Consider the following 27115-nt stretch of genomic DNA (forward strand, 5'->3'; position numbering starts at 1 on the left):
ATTGAGAATCTTTACCATTATTTCTATCTTTCTGTGCACACGGTCACTAAAGAAGAAGTCTCTCACTGCTTCCTGGGAGGCAAATAAAGAGAAAAGAAATCACTTTGACATTGCAATGTGCAATGTGCCTGCTGTTTCTCTTGAACATGTTTCAAACTTAAAGGAGCAGTGTGTAGGATTTAGTGGTATCGTGTCGCGCTACGTATAGCGAAGGCAGGCAAACCCCATAACATCGGCGAAACATTGCTGCTCCCTGCACCTAGAGATATGTGTTCAGTGATGACAATACACATCCAGCGACGAATATCAGACGTGGCTTGTGACGTCAAAGAGCAGGTCCTGGACGGTGTTCGTTAAAGCCCCTTTCACGGCAGACTGATCTCATGAATTGGCGTGTGTATGACACGCCAATTTGTATTCCGTTTTTGCGTGTTATCAAGACGCATAATCGCATTTTTGCGTGTATATCAACGCAAGTCGGCCGCCATTGACCTACATTGCAAGTCAATTTCCGCCGTAGCGTGTAGTATAAAGGAACGGGGGATTGAGTACTTCCACCCGGGAGAGCCGTTTTTTTGTTTTTGTTTTAATAAGCCTTACCCAATGTTTCTTTCCTAAACCCAACCATTTATTGTTTTCCTAAGCGTGTTTTTGTCGTTATTTTCCGTGTTTTTGTCACTGTTTTGTTACTAAAGCATTTCCCTGTGTTCTTTTCCTAAACCCAACCATTTCTCTTTGTGTGACGTTGTTCTCTTGATAGTACGTCGCGTTCTCGCAATAACGTGCAAAGTGGCGAGGCCACGTGGTGGTTATGTTTACATCAGCTGTATACAGCGTAGGCATACACGTGGATAGCTGAAAATACGTACAATAACAACGCCATTTGGCTTTATGAAAGTGGCGTGTATATTTACGCAAAGTCATGATGCCACGTTGGTCCAGGGCAAAGACATCTTTCCATCACACGACCAAGTGTCTGGGTTCAGGATAAAGCTGGACTTGTTGCGTGCTCGTGTTGAACGAGGTTCGGTGGAACGTTCCCAACCCTGGAGGATGTTGCGGAGAAGACAGGGCTGCCTCTTAACTCTGTCCAACCGGTCATCGCTGCGCATCTGAATGGGTCGCGTGACCAGTTTGGCGAGTATTTTGGAGAGAACGCCATGGGAAATCAGTGGGTGAGAAATCTGTTATGGACTTGAAGCAGAGACTGGGAGAAATGCCGATTACGCGTTTCTGGTTGTCTGTGGAGAGCGAGTTCCCCCCAGATCTCCACTAAGGCTATGAAAGTCCTAATCCCCTTCAACTCCACCTACTTGTGTGAGAGTGGGTTTTCCGCACTGACCCTGATTTAAAACAGTAAAAGGATAACCACTGTAAATTAATATACCGTTTTTAGATATAATGCATGTTTTTATGCATGTGTTAAAAAAAGAGGATCCCATAGGAAATAGGCTACTGTAAAAATGACTCAATTATGTCGTCATTGTCTTGAAATTTGCTCTTTTATAGTTTGTTGCTCTTAGGTGACTGCAACTGCAGCAGACATAAATAACAGTCTTTGTGCTTCTAGCACCCCGAGGCTGATTGCTCTTGGTAAGGCGCACACACACACACACACACACACACACACACACACACACACACACACACACACACTTGTTTATGTTTCAGCTGTTAGCTTCCGTTTTCCATCTTTGGATTTTGACTGCCTACACAGTGCAGACCCACTCTTTCCACAAGGCCCAGGTTGTTGTTAAAATGACATCAAGTTTTTAAAAAGGTAATATTGTAACACACATACTGGTAAATGTGTAAATCATTGAAAATAAACAATATTGTAGAGGCAAACGTAGTAGTAGTACTGTGAATGCTAAAATAGAAATAATAAGTATTGTAAATGAAGATATAATATTATGGATAGATACTGGATGGATGGATGGATACAGTAATAGGGTACTATTGTAACTGATGATACAGTAGTAAATAAGTAAATCCATATACAGTAATAGGATACCTACTGTAAATTAATATACATTAATGGTTCTATAAGTACTTTTAATGTAACTTACTGGCATCCTGCTGCCATTAAAATACTGTTAAATTTTACAATATTAGATTAGTACACATTAATATAGTGCTGGAGGCAGTGTTGTGCCTGAACGCGTTCATTGAACGATAGTTCGTGAACTCGTTCATATTTTGGGTGAACGTGAACTGAACGTACCGTATTACTGCCTGATGAACGTTACTATGAACTCGTTCATTCTGGTGTCTGTGAACGGCACGCTCTCTCACTTTAACTTCGTCCAATAGGGCGCCAGATTTCTATAGAGCCTTTCAGGCCAAAGCCACGGCTAAAACACACCGTAAACAGGCCTTCATATGTAGCGGAAAAAACACCCAAACTGGCAACACCAGCCACCGCATGCGTCATCAAAACAAAAAGCAGCAAGGAGGCGACAAAGCAGCAAGGAGGCTTCGTATGATCATTTTAACGGAAAAAAAGGTCGGTGAGGATGGAAAAATCTTACATTTCTGTGCAAACTTTGCCAGCCGGCTTTCAAAAAGAAAATCTGCACTTCAAGTCCTATCCACAGCAGACCTGAAAAGGCACGTTGGACTGATTGGATATGAAGATGAAATCTGACGCATAGTTTCAGTGTTAAAAAAAATAAATGCTGTCTGTGGTTCTATGTGGGCTGTGGCAATAATTTTGAAAAATAAAAGTTCACGGCAATATACGGAAAAAAAGAACTATGAACTTAGTTCATTTTTGGGAACTGTGAACTTAGTTCAAAATGTTGAAGTATGAACTCTGAACTTAGTTCATTTTAAAATTTGTGAACTGAACTTTGAGTTCACGTAGAAAGTGAACTTTCCCAACACTGGAGGGCCGCTGAGAGGGTTGAGATCTGGAGCGATTGTTCATGAGCCAGGCAGGCGGTTAACAAGGAGTCTTTGGCCTTTAAGTCCTCGAAAAGCAGACGAACATCTTCCTTAAGGTCAACAACGTCTTTGTTTGCATTCCTAAACGAGGACATTTTGCAGGGAGGAATGGAAGTCGCCATGGAGCTGGCGCTAGCTTAGCAGCGTTTAGCTTAGCTCTGATATGATGCAGCTTAAGTCCGAATGCAATCTTTTTCACCTGTAGAAACAGATAAAAACGTGAAGAAACAAGACTCTCCAAACTGTTAGTAATCTCCGCAGTTTGTCATCCTCGCGCCGTGGCGAAGAGACTGGCTGGCGGCCGGACTCGCCGGAGGGGAGCTCAGCAGGGACGGTGAGCAGGGAGAGCTGCAGCTGGTTGATGGTGCTGGTGTTAGAATTTAGGGGCTGTGATTGGTCGGAGACACACACACACACACACACACACACACACACACACACACACACAAGTAAAGACAAGGGGGGGGCAGACAATGTGGGAAGATTCATTCTGTGGACAGAGATACTTACGATTGTCACGACTCCGATTGCTGTTGAGAGATTCAACTGATCCTGCAAACAAAAGAAAAGTCTATTTATTGAACAGTGGTGTTCCACAGATAAAAAATTGCAGTCGGACAGTTATTTAATAATTGTTACAGGCTGTTGAAGGTAGATGCGGTGAGTAGTCGTGAGCAGATATTGACACTCAGGGTGAGACGAAGATGAACGTTTAAAGGATGGGCTTTTATTGTCATTGACCCAATTAAGGCCAGATAGGCTAAAATAATAACATAAAAATTAACAAACTTAAGGAAAGTAACAAAAAGATACTTTCAAGAACATAAAATAAAAATGGACTTGAGAGTCACAATTAAATAAGCTAAATATACGACAAGTTCAATCATTGACCTTAATTCAAGTCATCTCGCTGAGGACATCCAACAGACTTACGTCCTACTTCCTCGGTGTACACTTCTTCTCTCTCCCGAGCAAATGCTACTGTGGCTCTATATAGCCTGACGCCAGTCCCTCAAATTGGAACATACCAACATATAAAATACAGGGGTGGCGCAGGTGAGTAGATAAGGCTTAATACAGCCAAAATACTTATAGCTATAAAGCTGAACAATTAAATATAATTTGCATGATTAATCATTCCACTTAAACAAGGCCACAAGACATCCAGCTGTTAAACTCAATAAATATACAGTTAACAAGGACATATGGTTGCGTGCTTATTATGACAGGTGATATTTGGGACAATCCGTACGGTTTACCAATAGACAATGATGTATAGATGAATATAGTTATAGCTAATCACCGTAGAATTAGATGTTACATTTTTGCACAAAACAGCGGGATTAACATGGAGAATTTGATGAATGACAGATGATATAAAACCAGCATAAATAACCGCACATATGGACAGTCAAACAGTCAAGGCAACCTCTTCACTCAGTCTTTGAGATAAAAATAGGTAGGGCCTTGCTACCGTGACGACAGCCATGCGTCCCATCACACAGGCCTTCATATGACTGTTGTTTCTCTAGATTAGATTTTCTCACAACATAGATTTTATGTATAACTCAGACACTATGTCATAATTTTACATTATGTGGACTTAAAGTAGCTCCTGTCCTCTGCAAGCCGCCGGGAAGCCAAGAGGCTGGGTGACTGTCTGAAAGAACATTTATGGAAAAGAGAGGAAAACACTCACCCTCGGGGGCAAGGTGGTACACGACTGGGCCATTGTTACTGCCATTATTGCCTACACACACACACACACACACACACACACACACACACACACACACACACACACAAAAGTAAGTAAAGACAGGGGGAGGTGGGGGCAGACGACAACATTGGAAAATTCATTCTGTGGATAAAGATCCAATCCAATCCAACTTTATTTGTTTGCTGTACAGAAGAATAAATAAGACATCATAAATAAAATACATAACAATGAACAATAACTGCTCAATTAATTAAAAGAAGTACAACAAGTCAACATCTTACTAGGTGTCAAAGGCCAAAGACAAGAGACGGGTTTTAAGACGGGATTTAAAAACAGACAAAGAAGAGGCCTGTTTAACGTGCAGAAGGCAGATCATTCCATAATTTAGGAGCCGCCACAGCAAAGGCACGGTCACCTCTGAGCTTCCGCTTAGTTTTCAGCACACTCAGGAGCAGCTGATCTTCTGACCTGAGAGAGCGAGTGGGGATATAAGGGCGTAGAAGCTCCGAGAGGTAGGGCAGGGCAAGACCATTCAGGGTTTAAAAGCAAATAAAAGAGTTTTAAAATGGATCCTAAATTGAATAAGCAGCCATTGGAGTGAGGCTAAAATGGGGGAAATGTGCTCATGTTTACGTGTGCCAGTTAAAAGATGTGCAGCAGCATTCTGTACCATCTGTAGACGGGCAATGGAGGACCCACTTACCCCCACATAAAGTGCATTACAGTAATCCAGCCGAGTGGTAACAAAGGCGTGGATTACCGTCTCAAAGTGCTTTCTTGACAGTATTGGCTTTATTTTGGTCAGCTGCCTCAAGTGGAAGAAGCTTGATTTGACGACAGCCTTGATCTGACTGCTCAACTTAAGCTCCGGGTCTACTTTAACCCCTAGGTTTTTGATACTAGGTTTAATATACTGTTACAAGGAACCAAGATCTACGGGGGTTGGGGGTGTCCCAGTGGTGCCACCAAAAACCATCACCTCCGTCTTTTCATCATTCAAATTTAAAAAGTTCTGAGCCATCCAGGACTTTATGTCGTCGAGACACTTAACTAGCAATCTCAGTGTATGAATCTTTCTTTTTAAGAGGCACATAAATCTGAATGTCATCTGCATAACAATGGAATGAAATGCCGTGCTTCCTAAGTATGGAACCAAGTGGGAGTAAATAGAGAGAGAAAAGGAGAGGGCCAAGAACTGAGCCCTGTGGGACCCCACACGAGAGAGGAGCAGTGGAGGATACACAGTCACCAAGGCGTTCGATCAGCCAAATACGACCTGAACCACTCCAGTGCTATGTTGCTGATGCCCACCCATTGCTTCAAACGTGAGATCAATATTTCATGATCCACTGTGTCAAATGCAGCAGTTAAATCTAAAAGCACAAGGATAACACAGTCGCCAGTGTCAGTAGCTAAAAAGATAACATTAAAAACTCTCAAAAGTAGAATATTATGTTCTTCCAGAAAGGCCATTAATTGACTGTACACAATCTTCTTTTTGAAAGGAAAGGCAATTTGGAGATAAGCCTGAAATTTGCAAGGACTGCAGGATCTAGAGCAGGTTTTTTAATCAGAGGTTGTACTACTGCATTTTTAAAATTTTCAGGGACCACACCTAAGGACAAAATGCTACTAATGACTGTAATAACAGATGGTCCTACGGTGAGGGAAAACCTCCTTAAATAGTTGAGGAGGGACCGCATCGTTTGGAGAACCTGAGGGCTTCAAATGACCAACAATCTCCTGTAAAAAGGAAAGAGTCACAGGCTCAAACTGGTCAAAAACAGCAGAGCAGGGGACAGAGATTGAGGGGTCATAAGCTGAAGGTGATATTCGAGCCCTAATTGAAGTGACCTTATCAATAAAGAAGTGAAAGATGTTTTCACACACAGCAGTGGCAGTACAGGCAGTCTGCGGGGCATTTAGAAGTGAAACAAAACACGAGGCTTGTGACAGTTTGACAGGATAATATCTGAGAAATGTTTTCTTTTAGCATCTTTCACAGTTTTCTGATAATGACGCCATTTGAAAAGACACCTTCAATTTGTCCTTCTTCCACTTGCGCTCAGCTCTACGGCACTCACATCTGACAGCATGAGTAATGTCATTTAGCCAGGGCTCAGATTTAGTTTTAGGCTGTCTGGATTTTAATGGAGCCACAGTGTCTAAAACAGTTTGGCAGGTGGAGTGAAACCATGAGCTAAGCACCTCAGTATTGCACACAGACTCAGGGATGATGGAATTCTGACTGAAAGCAACCGAGAACCGAACAGCAGTGGAAGGGTTAATAATGTGACAGCGCTGAGTAGCAGCGCGAGGTTTAACTGTATTACAGGCAAGAGCAGCCTCAAATAATACAGGCATATGGTCCGAAAACACTGCGTCACATATCTCTAGATTAAAAACGGGCAGACCATATGATAAGACAAGATCAAGTGTGTGTCCATGTTCTTGTGTGGGTCCAGACACAGATTGCACAAGATTAAAAGAATCAATAAGGTTTAAAAATCCCTTTGCCATTGGCTTCTCAGGACAACACACATAAACATTGAAATCCCCAACAATAAGAACATGGTCATATTTAGGCATGATTTCAGCCAGGAAATCAGAAAAGTCATTTAAAAAGTCCTTATTGTACTTGGGAGGCCGATAGACCACAGCACACAACACTGTGTGAGAGCAACCAATCTCAAATGAGCTCAGTTCAAAGCTGGTGAAAGAGGATACAGCAATAGCTGCTTACATTTATAATTACTTTTATAGACAGTCGCTATTCCTCCTCCTCAGCCCGATGTCCGCGGGGAGTTAAAGTAGCAGCAATCATCGGGTAAAAGTTCAGTGAAAGCGCCGGACTCACCAACACTCAGCCAAGTCTCAGTCACACAGAGGAAATCCAGTCCTCGGCACGTGAGAGAAGTCCTTTAAGACAAAAGTCTTGATTGCTAGTGATCTAGCATTTACCGGGCCAATCCTGGCAGGAACCGGCGGGACCGCGGCTTTGGCTGTCCGGGGAACCCGACACAGTGGCCGCAAGGAGAGCAGAGGCTGTGGGGCTGGAACACCTCTTCCGGGCCGATGACAGGTATCAGCCAGGCATCGACAGAGTCCAGCGAGTGTCGAGGAACGACGACGATAGGTACGGCCCCAATCTGAGTCCTAGAAGGAGTAAGAGTCAGAGAAAGTGGCCGCAAGTTGCGGTGATTCACCCCGCGGCAGACGGGACGAGGAGAACAGAGGCCGCGGGGCTGCAACACCTCTTCCGGGCCGACGACAGGTACCAGCCAGGCCTCGACAGGGTACAGCGAGCGTTGAGGAACAACGAGGCCAGGCACAGCTCCAATCTCAGTCCAAAAAGGCGTAGAACAACGCAGGACTGCAGGATCCTGCGCGAGACGGGCCTTCAACCTCACCAACCGGTGAGCCCGAACCCTCGCCAGGAGCGGGGGCAAAGTTTCACGTCTACCATCATCAAATTTTACTACTTCGTCGGCAGAAAATTGAAGATCCAGCAGTGTTTGGCGATCATACACCAGTAGAGAGTTGACATCCAGATCAAGGAGCGAAACAAAAGGCACAAACACACACAGCACAGGCAGTGACAGACGGCAGGCCACACACACTGGCGCCATCTTGGGAATTTCAGTCCGTTGTGGCAACGCTGCCGAATATCCAGAAGTTAAAGGTAGAAGAAGATACTTACTAAAGCCACCATTGGAAATTATTATTAGTTATACAACAATAATTGTTACAGGCCTTCATATGACTGTTGTTTTTTTCTAGATTTTTTTTTATGATGTACGAATGGTATCGTAGCATCTACAAAACGGGGGGCTTTAACAACCACCTCGTTTGGTCCGAACTTTTGGACTTTTGTTTGTTTGTTTTTGATTGATCTGGATCGAGAACACTTCTTTATGTCGGACCAAATTTCAGCATTTTGATTCTAGCGGCATCGGCCGCTTGTTGCCATATCAACTCCAAACATCCTGGGCTGTAGCGGTCTCAAGACAGAGAAATTGAACAAGGTCTGTTTTTTGTTAATGATTAATGTTTTGTTTTTTATTGATGGGAATGAGCTCAGTTGGTAGAGCGTGCGCCCATATGAAGAGGTTTATTCCCTGGCGCAGAAGTCGCTGGTTCGAATCCGTCCTGCGGCAGGTTTACTGCATGTCTTCCTCCTCTCTCTCTCTCTCCCCCCTTTCATGCAGTCCTGGTGATTAAAGGCAGAAATGCCCAAAAAAATTATCTTGAAAAAATACCTGCGTATCTGGGTCACAGTTATGGGACCCAGATACGCAGGTATTTTTTCAAGATAATTTTTTAAATAAAAAAAGATGTATCCTGGGATTCATTTAAACTTTAATTTGTTTGAAAAAGTAATAAATAAAAAATGTTTTTATTATTTGTCTATAAGAGACAATTATTTCTGAGACGATTAATTGTCCAGCAAAACTTTGAATTGTTACAGCTGTAGTTATTTGCTTGAGTGCACAGACGGTGACTCTGAACAATGAACTTCACAAGACTTTAAGAGAAATAAAGTAGTTACCTTGGCTGCCTTTGTCTCTGCGAGCTTCTGAAAATAAAGATAATGTTATTACAGACTGTAATTAATCATGGATGAAGTCAACATGGTGTAAAGTCTTTTCATTGGCTGAGTCTAGTGAACTTTAATTACACAGTGTTTGAATTCACAGTTTGAATACTGAATCAATTTGAAGACAAATTAACGTCTTTATGTTACAGCAGTATGACTTAAAAGTGATATTCGGAAATGAAAATAAAACTAAAACAAAATGTCATTCTCTCATTTTTAGGGTTATAAGTATAGGTCGACCGATAGTGGATTTTACCGATACCAATAGCTAGGTTGGGCCGTATTTGCAGATAACCGATTAATCGACCGATAGTATTTAGAATTGATGCTGGATAAAACAGTTGACAAAATACATACATTTTTAAAAAAAGAAGTCCAGACGCTTTTGCCAATAATCAAAATGATAATGTCATATTTATTGATATTACACCCACAGCAATGCTACACAAGCATGTGTGTTGTCTAAAACAGTTTTCCTACATATTTGGAGTCATCCAGTGCAAAAATAAACATAATGAGCGTTATAATTCATATGAAGGACAAACTATTTACATTTCTTCAAAAAAGGCCCAAATGTATGCCAAATCTCAAAACAGTGACGCCATTCTTCTCTGTAGAACGGTTTAGATCTAGCCTGACGTGGTCCTACTCAGATTCTAGTCAGAACGTGAGTCCGAAACCGATCCATTGGGCTCATAGCATTGGGTTGTGATTATGGGCCGTGTTCCAACCGAACCAGGAAAAAAAATGCATCTGCATTCATTGGATAGACCTCCAACCAACCAGAGCAACGGAACTCAACTCAACTGTCAACAGAACTCAACACTGTGTATCGTCTCCATAGCAACCACTCTTTGCACAATGCATTCGTTCTAACTTCCGACGTTTAGACTTTTTTTGAAGCTGGATATATCATTTGTTGCGTGTAAATATAAATGTGGATAACGTTAGTGATAGTGACATGCTCGCTACAGTCGCATTTCTAGAGATGAATCGGCGAAAACACGTTTTATTTCAATGAGTCACGGCTTTGTTCTAACGTTGCTTCACTCACTCTCTATCTCGCTCCACCATATAACGCTACCGTGCTTTCGGGCAGTTGTTGATGCTCCTCCGCTGAGGATTTTAAAATGAATGCGCTGTCGATTCTACACATCTCAATTCTCCAGCGGCAGCCACTAGACGGATCGTGGACGATTTGGGTCGGACTTGCGTTCATTTTTGTCAGTGTTTAACTACTTGAGGTTAGTTAGCCTACTACTAATGTTTAGCGTCATCTCAGCCTCGAAAGCAAACAAACATACTGTTGTGCTGTTCTTTCTCTACTAATGCAGCATCTATTCAACAAATGAATAGCTTTATAATGATATGACAAAATGTACTGTATACATACCTTTTTGCTGTCGATGCTTTAAACGTGCATGTGATGTCGCACAGCATGTGCTCTCCGTGCAGCGCGCGATAACACGTGTCGAAAATAAACAACACGAGGCATCAGTGATAGTTTTTATTTTGCCTCTAGAGGCCACTATTGTAATGCATGATGCCAGCAGACCCTTCTCAGCTCTCGTGTACTGTGTAATGAATGACAGCGTGCGCTTCTCAGCCGCTCCAGCAACGGACGCAACCAGGAAAAACTATCGGCATGGACCAATCAGCTACCGGTGCCGATTAATCAGCAAAACCGATGAATCGGTCGACCTCTAGTTATAAGGGCCAGCTGCATGGTAGAGAGAAAAAAAAAAAACATAGCACATTGTCTTGTCCCCCATGTTGACAACTTGTGTGCACACTTTTTCCACATATTTATTTCCAACAAAGTAAGTCAAACAATCTTATGGGATTTCAGAGGTTTTAAAAAATAATGCAAACAACAACAACAAAGAGAAAATATGCTGTCAGCTTATCTATACGCAGAAGGAAATCTTCCAGTAAAAACATGTATGTTATGTTGGCTTTTAATGACATTTTAGAAGAAAATATATTTATTGCAGGTAACAGAAGTTTACTGCTTCAACAGCACTGTGTGAGACCTGAGAGACTGAGCTCAGTCAACTATCAGTTCATTGTGAATTCAAGTGAATTAAGTAGAGGCTTAATTAAATTAAATTAATTAAAATAGAGTCTATTTATAGCAAGGGCACTAATTGGCTCTTACAACACCTTTGGCACATCATGATTGACAGGACAGCTGTTAGTTGTGACCTTTGAACACCTCGTGAAGTCTGTCATAACATAATAATGGACCTTTGCGCCTGATTTCATTTCAACGATTTCCCATTATACAGGTAACCATTATTGCATAATTGTCTCACCGTTTTTACGTAATCCCGGTTTTCTTTGTTTAATTAATTGCTAACATTAGATAAAGTACTATGACTGTCAATGGTAAGTGTTGATTTTGTTTAGATATGCCACAGTGTAATTATATAAGTGATTATTGGTGTACGTATGGACTAGGCCTTAGAAAACAATCCGTTTTTAGAAATGTTTCATGATATATTGTCTCTAGACGTTTACTATTCAACTTTTGTTTTTGTTAAAGTAGGAAAAGACAATCGCATTACTCAATACTATCGAATAGTAATACTTCTAGAATCGCAGTAAATGAAAAATAATATGTGGTGGAAAAATAAATGTAAACAGAGAGCAGTGCGCCAGAAATGCAATGTGCATTTCTGTGACGTAGGTGCACTTCAAGGCCGGGCTGATGTTAGAAGTCCCTCTAGTGGACAGAATGTGTAACAACAACCACATGCTTATAGTGGCATTGCAATGCATTAGCTTGTGTAGTACATAGTATTTAACAGGCTGCATTTGGGCATTAAAGGGGTGATAGAATGATTATATAGGGTATTTCACACTCTCCTAATAGGGTATGTAACATTGGTTGGGCTGAAAATGGCCCGGGTGCTGTTCTATGCGCCCTAATGCAACCCTGTGAAATAACCCTAGAATGAAACGAGAGGTTTTCTCCCTTTTATGGTATGTGCATGAATATTTAGATGAGCTGCCCGCCGATTGGTTGGTTTACAACGAGCGAAGCTGCAGAGCACCTGTGCTGTTGCACATGAGGAGAAAGCAGAGGGGGGGGGGGGTTACTGTTAAGTGTACTGTAAGTCTGTGCTACCAACATTGCCATCTTGAGTTCAGCTTGCTTCACGTTTTCTGCCTCTGTCTGTTCTTTTATGATCAAGGATGAAGGATGGGCCCTTATGTGCCTCTTCTGTGCGATGGTGCCGCTGTGTTTTAATGTGCTGGGTAATGTCATTTTCCCCGCCGTGCGCTACATTAAAATCAATCCGACACACCTTACAAACAGCGTGGTGGTTGTCGATATGACTAGGGTAAGATGCATGGAAATTGTTGCGGCCAACACTGTTGAAATGTACAGCTATATTTCGATTTCTTTGCGGGAACACCACCTTCACCTGCCATCTTTATCGGCTCGCTTTCGGGTCTGAACTTTCCACGAAGCTTGCGTAGAGATCAACTGCGCAACTGGATTACAGGTTGCCAGTTTGAGGTGACAAACGGGTTGAAAATTGTATATGGTGTGTGGATTGTGTGAATAGGATGCATTTCATACAAGATCTGGCAACTGGTCAACATTAAACAACATTAGACATTTTTTTGATTATTTATAAAGGATCTTGGGCCATGCAAATTACGGGAGTTTCCCAGGAGAAATAACAAACCGGGAGGGGTCCGGGAGACAGGGCTAAAAAACGGGAGAAACCCGGGAAAAACGGGAGTGTTGGCAGCTATGAATTAAGGTACAGCCACCAGAGTTGACGTTACATATTACTTTCTTTGGGATTCGCCCGTTCTCAGAGGCAGATTCAAATTGTGAGATTTGCAGAGGAGAGAGGTGTCAATGGGATTTAGAGGTTCTCTGTATGCCCATTCTCCCCACCAAACTGTTGTCATTCAACTATGACAAGGTAAACTCGGTTTTGCATTCTATCACCCCTTTAAATATTAAAATATTATTAAAATATTAAAGAAAATAACATGATATTCAAAAAGGTATTATAGAGGAAGATTGACAGTAGAGATCGAGTACAATTTTCTAGGCTGATTCCGATTTCTCATTGAGTTTGACGTGCCGATAAAGATTTTAGCCGAATCAGATTTCATTTTTTCTATCCACTTTACAGCACACACAAATGTTTATTATGTATCTTTTCTTTAATAGAACATTTTACATTTTTGCATTGAACATAGAACATGTTTTGAACAGATAATGGATTGCTATAAAATAGAACTATATAAATTACTCCTGGTGTGGGAAATTCACAAACATCTAAAGTGCAACGTTAGAACCATTTCCTTGTTTTCACATCCCTAAAATTTTTTTTAGCAAACTAAACTTCTGTATGAAAACAAGGAAAACAGGTAATGCATTTGTACAAAAGGCCGTCTATAAGCAGTGATTGTTAGAGTGCATGTGGGAGAATAGCGCGGACACCTGCTAGCTAGGTTGCACGTGGCTGATGATTCGATATAATGACGACTGGTGAACACCCTTGCTCACCTTTGTATTTTATGTGGATTATTTACACACTACAGTGGTTACACTGCATTAAGATAATGTAATTAATAGTGGGTTTATTGTTATTATTTGCTAGCCTATATATAATTCATATGCATTGTGTATGATAGCCTTTACAATGTTATTTATTTACAGCATTTGACCAGCATATGTCAAACTGACCGGCCGTTTGCCGGTCATGGCCGATCACGTGAAAATCGGCCAATTCCGATCACCAGCCGGTCAATCGGTGCATCTCTAATTGACAGCTCTACTCCATTTGTACTGACTAAGTCCTAAACAAAGTCTAGTACTGGTTGCTAATAGAGTGGATTAGGTTTAGACGTGCGCCCAGTGTGCTCGAACATAGCAAACGGAGAGTTCAATGTTACAATTATCTCGCACCATTAATTTACCTCCATATATCATACAGCGGCAATAACTTTGACTCATAATACATGTAACCAAAACAACAAACCGCATTGCTCACCACGAAGGCAAGGCACAAAGGCACAGTCGAAAACTGTTTGCTTCCCAAATCAGCAACACCTGTGTCTGGGTTTCCTCTAGGTTAAATGGCCTACCTGGGCTGACCCAAAGTCAGCTGAGCCACAAAGCACATACAGCCCCCTAGTGGCACAGGGCAAAACTACATGAAATAATACAAAATGAATATGGCTCATACACCATTAGTATGTTGTTGTTGTTTAAAGAGGACAATAGTTATATTGCACCTACCAATTATTTCTCTTCTATACAAGACTAACAGCACCACCCCGACCCCGACGGGGACAAGGATCCCGATCATGATTCCTTTCGCCCCATCAAGGATTCCTATTGATTCTCTGTGAGAAACTGTACAAACTAAAACACAGAAAACATTCACTTTTTTTTTAATTCAGTTCTCTTTCAACATCAGCATTTCTATTTGTGGGGTTTCGTGTATTAATCTTCCTTGTGACAAATTCTGTGGTGAGGAATCTTTGCCGCTAAGGTACTTTCAATCATTTGAGACACGTTACTGGCAACTTCCTGCAATAAACACGTAAACACCACAAAAAGAAAATGTGACAAATGACAAAAATAAATAAAGTTTCTTACCCCACTCCTCCTCAACATGTAACTTGGATGCCTGATGGATCACTTCACAGGTGAAGGTACACACGTCACTCCGTAAAATCTCCACGCTGTCTCGTCTCTGGAAGGTCTCGTCACCATTGGGTCGAACGCCGGAGGACACAACTCCGTCCGCTTCAGTTAGAACACTGCCGTTGATTTTCATGTTCAGGGTGATTTCTTTTGGTAAGAAACCTGTGGCCAGGCACGTCAAAAGGATTTTTCCTTCAACTTTGGTGTTCTTTTTAAACAGGTGCACCTCCGGAGGAACTGGAATAAAAAAGAAAACCGCAAAGTGAGATCATATTTGAAGGGTTTTCATTTTTAATTAAACTCCGCTAGCTGCTAGGCTAATGTGCAATGGTAAACACTGCAGCTGTAACATTAATATGTCTACCTCAGCTGAGAACGGTGAAATGTCTTTGCCTTTCCTACCGTAATACACGGTAGTAAAGGCAAAGACATTTCTCAGATACAAGACATTACACAGGTACTCTCACATATCCTAATAGTCAACACGAATGGAACGTTATTATGTGTCATGGAATATTGCGCTCCTCAACTTGCAAAAGGTCGGATTTGCTCCATCTTTTGATGATACGTTTGGTTTTAAATTTAAATTTGATAAAATACGATTGAACCATTAAAGTAAATCATTTTGTTGATGTTTTTTTATGTAAAATGTTACAATTAAAGAAAAAGCTCACAGGCTTGCACCCCCTTAAAAATACAAAAGTAATTAGTTTTGTCAGTTGTCTAAACAACAAACGTTTTTGTGTAAATACAAATCATTTCAAGACCAGTTAGTTTCATGTTTCATATTTTGATAACCTGCAGTCCTTCCAATACTAAAGCTACTTCTATTATCTCTAGATTAATTAATACATACTGGCTTCTGTTAGCTGTTTTTGTCCATAATTGATAAACTTCCCCAACCAATCGATGCACTCGTTCTCCAGGTAGCCTTTGGTGTATTCTTTTAGGACCTGGACTTCGTCCCACTTTCTCTTGGTCTGGACTGCCGCCTCAGTTACGGCGACCCAGACGCCGCTGGCGTTGTCAAATGACAGGAAGTTGTTTCCGTCGTAGCTGTACATGTTCATGCCGTGTCGGAACTTGATCACTCCGTCCTTCATATCGCCTTTGCAGCCGACCATCCACTGGAGAATATGGGTGTCTGAAAGCAAAGTGAAGCGAAGGACAGTGAAACTAATGCCTAACAACAAGGATGGACAACGGATGGTCCGGTGAATGAATGAACACACACAGCACAGCAACACAATCCATTTTTTCCTTTTGAGTCTGACCTTCTCAGCACCACCTTTCCCTTTTATTTTTGGGCTTTTCATCATTAGACGCTCACTGATCCCCCCTATAATGCTGGGGGAGAGAGGGGGGGTAGTAGTATAAAAAACTGAGGAGGATTGGCGGCCTCTAGCTAGCTAGTAAAAAATGAAATAACATTATTACGTTTATTTGATTCACAGCTGCTACATATAGTGTTTTGACCTCGACAACCCAACTGCATTTTACCGCAAACTTGCGACTTGTTAACTTTCTAAAGCAGGCGCAATCGCTTGTTTGAGTACATTAAGTTGTGGGCAAGATAGTGATGTGGAACCAGTGAACAGTTATAACGCAGTATATATAAATAGTTTATATGAGTGCTGGGAAGTAGTGAAGTCAATATACCATTAGTGTAGTCTAGTTAGTGATGTGGGTCAGTAATAACACAGTTAACACGAAAAGACAGTCTGTCAAAATGCTGAATATAGTAAGGAGTCAATATACAATTAGTGCAAATATTTGTCAGGGTAGTGAGGTAGAAACATGAATAACACAATATACATGAAAAGACAGTCTATATGAATGTTAAATGCTGAGATGAAGTAGAGAGTCAGTGTAGAGTTAATGCAGATTGTGGACTAGATAGTAATGTTGAACAAGCATAGTACAATATATTTGAATACAGAAATACATTTATTTAAATGCTGAAATGTAGTAAAGAGTCGAAGTATAGTTAGTGCAGGTCGTGGTCTGAATGGCGAATTAGGTGTAGAGAAGGGTAGTAGATGTGCAACAAAAAAAAGAAGAAAAATGTGTATAATCACAAGGTGTAGCAACAGTGGTGGGGAGAAAATACAGTTTTGCATGGGACAGGTTCAAGGTGCAAAAGCACGTAACCCGATATGTGCAAATGTGCAATGGGGCTTGTCAGAGGCAGTGGGTTAGGGTGTTTGAAATTAATACATGAATGTTGAACAGTTAGCACATGCAGTGATTGGACAGGAGCTTGGTCGGACGTGTTTTAAAAGGTAGTTAGTGGGATATGGGTTTTGAGTTTCAGGGTTTTTTGTAGCTCATTCCAGTAATTAGCAGCTGAGAACTGGAAGGAGTGGCGGCCAAAGGAGGTACAGTGCCTTGCGAAAGTATTCTTCCCCCTTGAACTTTTCGGCCTTTTGCCACATTTCAGGCTTCAAACATAAAGATATAAAACTGAAATTTTTTGGAGTCTGCAAAAGTCCTGAGACTGGGACGGAGATTTGTCTTCCAACAAGACAATGATCCAAAACATAAAGCAAAATCTACAATGGAATGGTTCACAAATAAACATAACCATGTGTTAGAATGGCCAAGTCAAAGTCCAGACCTGAATCCAATCGAGAATCTGTGGAAAGAACTGAAAACTGCTGTTCACAAACGCTCTCCATCCAACCTCACTGAGCTCGAGCTGTTTTGCAAGGAGGAATGGGCAAAAATGTCAGTCTCTCGATGTGCCAAACTGATAGAGACATACCCCGAGCGACTTACAGCTGTAATCGCAGCAAAAGGTGGCGCTACAAAGTATTAACTTAAGGGGGCTGAATAATTTTGCACGCCCAATTTTTCAGTTTTTTATTTGTTAAAAAGGTTTGAAATATCCAATAAATTTTGTTCCACTTCATGATTGTGTCCCACTTGTTGTTGATTCTTCACAAAAAATTACAGTTTTATATCTTTATGTTTGAAGCCTGAAATGTGGCAAAAGGTCGAAAAGTTTAAGGGGGCCGAATACTTTCGCAAGGCACTGTATGTGATTTTGGGGTGACCAAGGAGATGTAACTGTTTGAGCTGAGGTTGCGGGTGGGTAGGGCTAATGTGACCAGTGAGCTTAGGTACGGCGGGACTTTGCCAAGCACGGACTTGTAAATAAGTTGGTACCACTGGGTTAGGCATTGAGTGTGTAGCGAGAGCCAGCCAACTAATGCATAGAGACTGCAGTGGTGCGTGTTATAGGGGGCTCTGGTCACAAAACGTATGGCATTGTGATCGAGAACATCCAGTGTTTTCAGTGTTTGAGGCAGTTCTGTAAATAACATCACTGAAATCGAGAATTGGTAAAATTGTCATTTTTACTAAAGCAAGTTTGGCAGCGTGAGTGAAGGAGGCCCTGTTACGGAATAGAAAATGGATCTTGGACTTAACTTTAAATTGAAGGGGTTTTATGTGTTGCTGGAAGGAGAGGGAGCTAGTATTTGTACACTGTAACATTTGCTAATTCCAGTCCATCGAGTGTGGTAATGCTAATCGGATGGGCAGGTGTAGGCAGTGATCGGTTGAAAAGCAGGAGTTTAGAAGTAATTTGAGGTTTCGGAAGGAGTGCTGAATAGTGTAGAAGCTCTCTTGGAGGTTTGATAGCACATTATCTAATGAGGGGCCGGATGTGTACACAGGGGCGCCGTATAGGGGGGAAAAGTTAGGACGATTCCAAGGGCCCATGACTGACAGGGGCCCCGAAAAATAGGTAATAACTAATTATAAACATAAACTAATTAACCATCATCGTTCAGTATATATTTCAAATATAATAATACAATTAATGATCTCTCTGTTTTTACTTGTTTTTGGCAGTAAAAGTTAAATATCCCCATTGACCAAAAAGTAAACATCCATATCTACCGATCACCCCCCTGTATTTGCATGAAATGGTTTGGTCCTGCCTTAGCGCACTCCGTGACAACGGTGTTTAGTTGCAGGCAGTATATGCGCCACAACTACTAACAATGGCCGCAACGTTGCCAAATAAAACAAAATCTGGTTTTCAAAAACAGAAAGAGAGAAGAGAGAGAGAGGAAAGACAAAGTAAAGGGTTTCAAACTGTAACCCAGTTTTTCACCAAGAAAGGTGGGTAGTAGTCTGTGAGTGGTATTAACCTGTTGGCTACATGTCCATAGTGAAATAAGCTAGCTAGCTACAGACTAGTGCTAGCCTACATTTAATCACCATGTAATCAGTGCAGGGAAATGTTTAGCAAGATATTCATATTAAATCATTGTCCCTGCCCCTTTTAGCAGACTTAACAACAGATGAGTCAGCAGCACCCCAGACTCCCCCTAACTGAGCCCCTCCCTGTCCCAGTGAAGAAGGTGAGCAACATTGTGTCCAATGACATTAGCCAGTTAGCATCATTGCAGGGAGTCTGTGGGGATTTCTCTGTCTCTCTTGCTCTTTTTGCCATTACAAAAAAGAAAATGAAATATGTATTGACAGGAATTCAAACACATTAATAACAATTATTTTGTGATCAGACAGTGGTTTATGGAGCGCTAGATTGGCTTTCCAAAAACCTTTGATAAGGAGCATTCTATGAACGGATTGAATCATTTTAAATATCGCTCGATCACGTGAATTTGATCGTGGGAAGCCAAAATCGTGATCGTGATTAAAATTTGATTAATTGTGCAGCCCTAGAATGACATCTATAGGTACAGACTTCATTATTCCCATCATGAAGAGCAATTTATTTGAGAAGCTTGCACACACACGTATGGGCACACACACACACACACACACACACACACACACACAAAAACATTGGTCGTATCTAATGTATGTAATCAAGTTGTGGTGATACAGAACTGTAGGTAATTTGGGTCAATGTTCTGTAGGGTTAGTGTTATTTATTGGTATATGGCATATTTTAATATATACTGTATATATCACAGTATATATGTATATATCACATGCATTGTGTACATCCTACAGAGCCAGGGCCCTCTCAGGTAGAAGGAGGAAGAAGTGTGCAAGCAGAGGAAGAAGGGAAAGAAAGTAACAGTGAGGATGAGAGATGTATGGTGGAAAAAGACAGACAAAGTCATAAAAAGGATGATCCAGGATTGTGGCCAGCAAATTTGACTGATGGGGACAGAGAGGATTTTGTGAGGGCACTGGCCACCAGAGATGATGATGATGTACTGCCACAGGATTCTGAGGGAAAACCATTCCCAGAATACTTATTGTACAGTAAGGCAGCCAATGGGAGGGAAAAGGTGAAGAGAGACTGGGTTACTTACAGCAAATCTTCTAATGCACTGTATTGCATCCCATGTCTGCTTTTCTCTCATTTACAAAAAAGACCTTCTCTTAGTGCACTGAACAGCCAAAAGGGATATAAAATGTCTGATGTAAAGTGGCGTCGGATGTATGATAAATTCCCTGTCCATGAGAAGAATACGGCACACAGAGACTGCTATTTGAAATGGAAGAACTTGCAACAGTCAGTAATGGCTGTTAGTGGCATTGACTCTCAGTTGCAAAAGCAGATCCAAACAGAAACTGAGAAAAACAGAGCTCTCTTGCAGAGAATCCTGGATGTAACGCTGCACTTGGCATCAAGGAATTTACCTTTCAGGGGAAAAACACCATCCTGTACACAGTGTACAGGATGGTGTCATCTGCGTAGAGGTGGATTTGTGAGGGCCCGGCAGCAAGAGCCACGTCATTGATGTAAAGGGAGAAAAGCGTTGGCCCGAGAATCGAGCCTTGTGGCACGCCCATAGAGACAACCACAGGTCCAGACAACAGGCCCTCAGATTTAACGCACTGAACCCTATCAGAAAGGTAGCTACTGAACCATGCGAGGCAGTCAAGGGAAAACCCAAGGTGTTTAAGTCTGTTGATGAGAATATGATGGTTAACAGAGTCAAAGGCCTTGGACAGATCAATGTAAACGGCTACACAGTAATGCTTTTTGTCAATGGCGACCGTGATGTCGTTTATGACCTTGAGGGTGGCTGTGGTGCAGCCATGACCAGCGCAGAAGCCAGATTGCATAGCGGAGAGGACACGATGGGATTCGAGACAGTTGGTGATCTGTTTATTGATCAGGCTTTCAAAGACTTTCAAGAGACAGGGTAAGATGGATATGGGTCTAAAGCAGTTTGGGTCAAGGGTGTTTCCCCCTTTGAAGAGAGGGATGACTGCGGCGGATTTCCAATCTCCAGGAATTTCCGAAGATGCAAGAGATTAAATAGGGTAAAATAAAGCCGAAAAGTAGGCTATCTTTCAACTCACGACAGTGCCACTTCTCACAAATACAGATAGGATTGGAGATGAAAAGTTTAACTGACACGTAACCACGATCAGCTTCTTGGGTGCTCAGTATTTTTCATGGGTGTTCATGCTCCAGAGCACCCATGGTATCGGCGCCTATGCCTGTGTTTGTATTGAAATAAGAGGCTGCTGTTTGACCAGTGGGCAGCGGCCGCACACCAGGCTGCCAGATGGTGTTGCTAAGAACTTGCAATGTATAACTATTATCAGACCGACCCTCGCAGCCTCGAAACACTACCAGCCCACCAGGAAAAGTCCAGACTCTCAAGATTGCCACTCCGCTACTGGCCGGACAAGACGTTGAGATGGGTTTCTAGGTTTCCTGATTAAACATTAAAGAGGACCTTAACACCAGAATGAAAAGCGGCGATTAAAAGTAATCTGCGGTTAGCAGGGTTTCCCCCAGAAAATTTGATTAGCCTGGTAGTCTTTTTTTCATCAAGGGGCCCGTAGGGGCCAGTCCCAGACCAGTGTTTCCTCTAGAATTTTTTTCAGCTGCGGCAGGGGTCAGAAACATTGTGCCAAAATACGAACAATAACGTCGCTGTCAACGGGCTTATCTGCTAATGTTAGCTACCGGCCGTTACCTTGAAACCATCCAGCAAATACACGGTACCGTAGGGTACCGTGTATTACCTGAAACCGGTGATTCAACGTCACCACACCGTTTAACAACAAAACGGTGAGTGAAGTTTTTCATGTTGGTTTTCAGCGGTATGCACCCCCACTAACCTGGAAAACGTTTTTAAAACGATAACGTTAATGTCAACAGCGTGTCGGAGGAATACAGCGTCTCCTGCAGCGGGGAGTCAAAGGCAAAGAGACCGTCACCGCAGCGTTCGCTAACGTTAGTTTCTTGTCTCATCTGGGGTCTGATAAACAGTAAATTCACCAAAATCAGTGTGTCAAATGCTATTTTCCAATAAACTGTAGTCATGTTATTTCACGGGACCCGTGTGAGTGCGGATTTCATGTCGTGGCTTTCGTCGCTCTGTTGTTTATTTGGTTGCCATGACTTCGCGAGTGATGACGTCCTGTCACTGTTCCAGTTGCTCACCCTAAAGGGGAGAGAGAGCGGATGACAGTTTGCCGCTGCTACATGTACATAGCAGAAACCCTGGTGTGCGTCTGCCCTATTTCTGATACTGTGGCGGCAGAAATTTTGCCATGGCGGGCGGCCACTACAAAATCAACATAGAGGAAACACATGGACGAGTCTTACCCGTGTCATTCTGTCTCATTCGTTCCTTCAGGATGTTGATGCTTTCTTTGAACCACTGCTGCTTGCTCTGGCGGGACTGGGTGCCTTTGTCCCAGTAATCCGCAGGCAGTCGCTCTTTCATCCAGTCCTGTTTGGGAACTTTCTTCTGGTTGTCGCTGTCAAAGTAGTCGATCATCCTGCCGTTGAGCAGACCCATGGCTGTGAACTCGTGGATGCCCGGGAGGCCGACAGGTTTGGAGAAGCCCGTGTAGATGTAAGTGAGGGAATGAATCTCTGAGAGTCACACAGGTAGAAAGACAGATATGTACTAGACGAGGAAGATAAGCACCAGTAGATTTAGTGAGACCGATTCATCCAAATAATTTATCCTACATTGAGCTTTCCATGTGGATGTCTACGCTGTAGAACAACCTCCTACGCGGAGTTGACTGGGTGGCCCATAGAATAAGGATCAAACAATTAGGAAGCCTTCAGCAGCTAACGTTAGCTAGCTGGCTTTTTAAACAACATACCATGGATATGTTAAGCAATGTAGTAGGCTACTGATAAAAGTTACCGCGACAACAATGGCTTCTCTTTAAAGTGGTATGGACAGTTTTCTTGGATGGAATCCAGTGTAAATAAGGACGAGATTGTCTGCAGCATGTGCTGACATTTCCCCAGCGGAGCTCACAGCCCATCAGCCAGAGAGGAGGCCCTCACACAGGTAACATTAAGTCAAACATAAATACATGAATAAATAAATAAATAAATATGCCTTTGAAATACATCATGAAATAAATAAATGAGGCAATAAATACATAAATAATTAAATAAATGTAATTATTTCATGGTACTTTTATTTCATAAGTCCATATTTATTTATTTCAAGAGACTTTTATTTCACAAGTCCACATTTATTTATTTCAAGAGACTTTTATTTCCTAATGCCACATTTATTTATTTCAAGAGACTTTTATTTTCCTAATGCCACATTTATTTATTTCAAGACTTATTTTCCTAATGCCACATTTATTTATTTATTTCAAAAGACTTTTATTTTCCTAATGCCACATTTATTTATTTCAAGAGACTTTTATTTTCCTAATGCCACATTTATTTATTTCAAAAGACTTATTTTCCTAATGCCACGTTTATTTATTTATTTCAAAAGACTTTTATTTTCCTAATGCCACATTTATTTATTTATTTATTTCAAGAGACTTTTATTTTCCTAATGCCGCATTTATTTATTTATTAATTTCAAGAGACTTTTATTTTCCTAATGCCACATTTATTTATTTCACTCTCTATTTATTTCAAGTTCTTATATGCAAATCAGGGGGCGTGGCTATCTCTCACATTCAGAACAAGGTGAATGGGACTTCTCTGGCAGACCAACAACAGGACAATTTTAACAATTTTCGCCATCTTATTCATCACTAAATTCACTTCTGACAACGTTTTAGGCGAGAAATGAACTGTTAACATTTCGAATATAGGCAGTCTTGCGAAAATTGATGCCGAATTGACAATTTGCTCCAACGTTTTCGGAGGTGGGAAGCTCCATGAAGTGAGGCGGCAGTCGGCAGTCGCCTGCCCCAGCCGCTTGCTCTACGCTCGGCCAGTCCTGCTCAGAAGACCTCGGCCATGTCTCTCAGACCGCTCTCGTAAATAAGAGTCTTTTATTTCGCCGTTGACGGTTCGTTTGTTTAAATATCACAACACATGATGTCCATCATAAGATTAACGGGAACCTGTGGTTAACTGTCCTGCGGGCTTGACAACCTCGCTGTCCGGCCGTCACACACACACACACACACACACACACACACAAACACACATACACACACATCCACAGTGCAGCCGGTAGAGGCGGGGGAGAGAGAGATACCAGTTTCTCTTCGGGAGACTTGTTTAACTTATGACAAATATGCTATATACATTCGATTTAGTATTTAGTTCATACTTTTTTGGTGTATTTGTTTTCTGATTTTAATGCCATGAAGACCGTTGTCGTGCCTGCATTAATCCCTTACCCCTCCTATAGTCCCTATGGCCACTTGGCCAGTGCGAATGCAAATGGGAAAAAACGGTTTTGGGGGAGAGTAGTTAGTAGAACTGCTTAGAAGTGGACTTTTCATATAACTACGTTCCTGTAACTACTTGGTCGGAAAGCCGCTTTAGTAGGTGACTGTGGGCTGGGCTAGGACTGGGCGATATATCAATATTATATCGATATTGTGATATGAGACTAGATATCGTCTTAGATTTTGGATATCGTAATATCGTGATATGACCATAAGTGTCTTTTCCTGGTTTTAAAGGCTGCATTACAGTGAAGTGATGTCATTTTCTGAACTTACCAGACTGTTCTAGCTGTTCTATTATTAATGATTATTTATCTAAAATCTAAGTGTGAAGATATTTTGCGAGAGCACCAACTGTCAACTCTAGAATATATCGCCGCAATATCGATATCGAGGTATTTGGTCAAGAATATCATGATATCTGATTTTCTCTATATCGCCCAGCCCTATATTAGAAAATATGGGACGTAGAAATAAGCGCTGAAAATGTGTAGAAGAAAAATCTAACAATTTAAAACGTTGGAAAAAACTAAAACAAACCTTATGGAGCTTTGATTTCAAAAAAGGTACTCCTGTTGTTATACAGTATTTATGTTTACATTTTATTGTTACTTGAACAGCTGAGCATTGAACCAGGTGAAGAAACCTGTTTATTATTTATTCATTTGATTTTGCAACTGTTCACTGAAATAGCCGGTTTCTATGAAACTACTTGTGACATGTCATATTTGGCTTTGACTTTGACTGAACAGTTGCTCTCACTTTGCGGAAAAAATATCGGGATATATATCGTATATCGATATTCAGCCAAAATATATCGGGATATGACTTTTGGTCCATATCGCCCAGCCCTAGGCTGGGCACACAGCACTGCAAACTGCCGGTCGTGGTTCTCCGTCAGGTCAGTGCTAGTTGGTGGTCTAGTTACCCCAGAATAGGTGACTGTGCGCTGGGTAAAGAGTACCACCAACTGCCGGTCTTGTTGCACTCTTTTGCCTTTTGTTGCCCACGGCTCTGTTCTGAATGTGAGAGATAGCCACGCCCCCTGATTTGCATTTAAGAACTTGAAATAAATAGAGAGTGAAATAAATAAATGTGGGATTAGGAAAATAAAAGTCTCTTGAAATAAATAAATGTGGACTTATGAAATAAAAGTCTCTTGAAATAAATAAATGTGTACTTATGAAATGAAAGTACAATGAAATAATTACATTTATGTAATTATTTATGTATTGCCTCATTTATTTATTTCATGATGTATTTCAAAGGCATATTTATTTATTTACTCATGTATTTATTCATTTATCTAATTGTGAATCCGGTTGTTAAGTCTGACGTCACGCGTGACGTTTAGCCTCTTCCGGGTCCAAGCGCTCAGCACGTCCAGATCAATAACAATGGCGGAACCTGTAAATTTATTTACGATCACGTCCTTCTTTAGTGAGGTACCCTTGGCGGTCAAAAAGGGTTTAAACTCCTTTAACTCAAACAGAGTGGTTAGTGTAGCGCATCATTCAGGTGGCATAATTAAGGGTAGAGTCCAGGCATCAATGAAAAAGAAGGTTTACGAGGTTGAGGTGAGTTAGCTGTAAGCTAGCTAGCTAGTTGACGTAAGGTGATATTCCATGTTCTGGATGAGGTATTTCAAAAAAAAAAAAATGTACAGGACTGCTATAACTGTGGATGTAACTAAACGAGGATTAAAAAGTAAATATGTGACAGTCAGGTTTTAGGGAACTTTTAGGCTAGTCAATGTAGTAGTATGATCTGATAGCCCCGGGCTAGCTACAGAAGTATTGTTATGGTAACAGCGCTGACAGCAATGTGTTTTAGAAGTGTTAGGGTGAGGGTTAAATTGTTTTCAATACAGGTGCACGTTGAGGGCCAGGCAGTCAGGTACAGCACATGCGAGTGCCCAATCGGCAGAGACAAGTGCCATCATATGGCAGCTTTGTTGATTTGGGTTGAGAAAATGTGTCCCGCACCGACGTGGAATGTGTGTGGAAGAAGGCCAACGCTCCGAAGGGGGACGACATTGCAACCAAGAGAGTGTCAGAGATGACACCATCCACAACACGAGGTTTGTAATAGGTTTGTTGATGTTGCGTGGTTTGAATTATTTTTTTAACTACGTAATGTGGTTTAAAGCTATTGCTAATGAGATTAATCGTATTTAAGTTAACATACACTCGCGGTGTGTTGTATTGCAGCTGAAAAATCATGATCATATCACCATATTGAAATATAGTTGCAAGACAGTGAGGCTGAGATGTACACTGAGATTTTTTTTTTCCTTTTTTTTTTTTTTTTTTAAAAGCTTAGATTGTGTGCTATGAATAAATGATGATTATAATAAAATGCTATTAAATTGAGATAAATACATTACTCATTTTATCATTATAACCATTTGTATACCATTATTTCAGCTGGCATCAAAAGACCTGTCACCCAGGAGGACAAAGAATGGGCTCAGGCATCCTTGTTACAGCTTGGGCGTTTTACAGGGATGGGGTGGATTTTGAGTCCAGAGACACCTCAG

General features: G+C 41.4%; 1 protein-coding gene across 7 annotated transcripts in view; it reads right to left on the minus strand.

The window, feature by feature from the left end:
• Positions 1-2430: 2430 nt before the first annotated feature.
• LOC114568760 (H-2 class I histocompatibility antigen, Q10 alpha chain) overlaps positions 2431-27115 on the minus strand; it is a 29410-nt gene continuing 4725 nt past the window's right edge. Inside the window, exons 2-9 of one of the 7 annotated variants that reach the window (XM_028598406.1) lie at positions 22508-22780; positions 15803-16090; positions 14899-15183; positions 14536-14661; positions 9216-9239; positions 4646-4696; positions 3457-3498; positions 2431-3145 (exon numbers count right to left, since the gene is read on the minus strand). In XM_028598406.1, the coding sequence (XP_028454207.1) occupies positions 3120-3145; positions 3457-3498; positions 4646-4696; positions 9216-9239; positions 14536-14661; positions 14899-15183; positions 15803-16090; positions 22508-22780 (1115 nt within the window). In that variant the 3' untranslated portion in view covers positions 2431-3119. Of the gene's footprint in view, positions 3334-3456; positions 3499-4645; positions 4697-8748; positions 8877-9215; positions 9243-14535; positions 14662-14898; positions 15184-15802; positions 16091-22507; positions 22781-27115 lie in introns of those variants that run through there. The other 6 variants (XM_028598405.1, XM_028598408.1, XM_028598412.1 and 3 more) reach the window with 6 other exon arrangements.

The sequence above is a fragment of the Perca flavescens genome, chromosome 14, assembly GCF_004354835.1.
Source record: "Perca flavescens isolate YP-PL-M2 chromosome 14, PFLA_1.0, whole genome shotgun sequence".
Classification (NCBI taxonomy): Eukaryota; Metazoa; Chordata; class Actinopteri; order Perciformes; family Percidae; genus Perca; species Perca flavescens.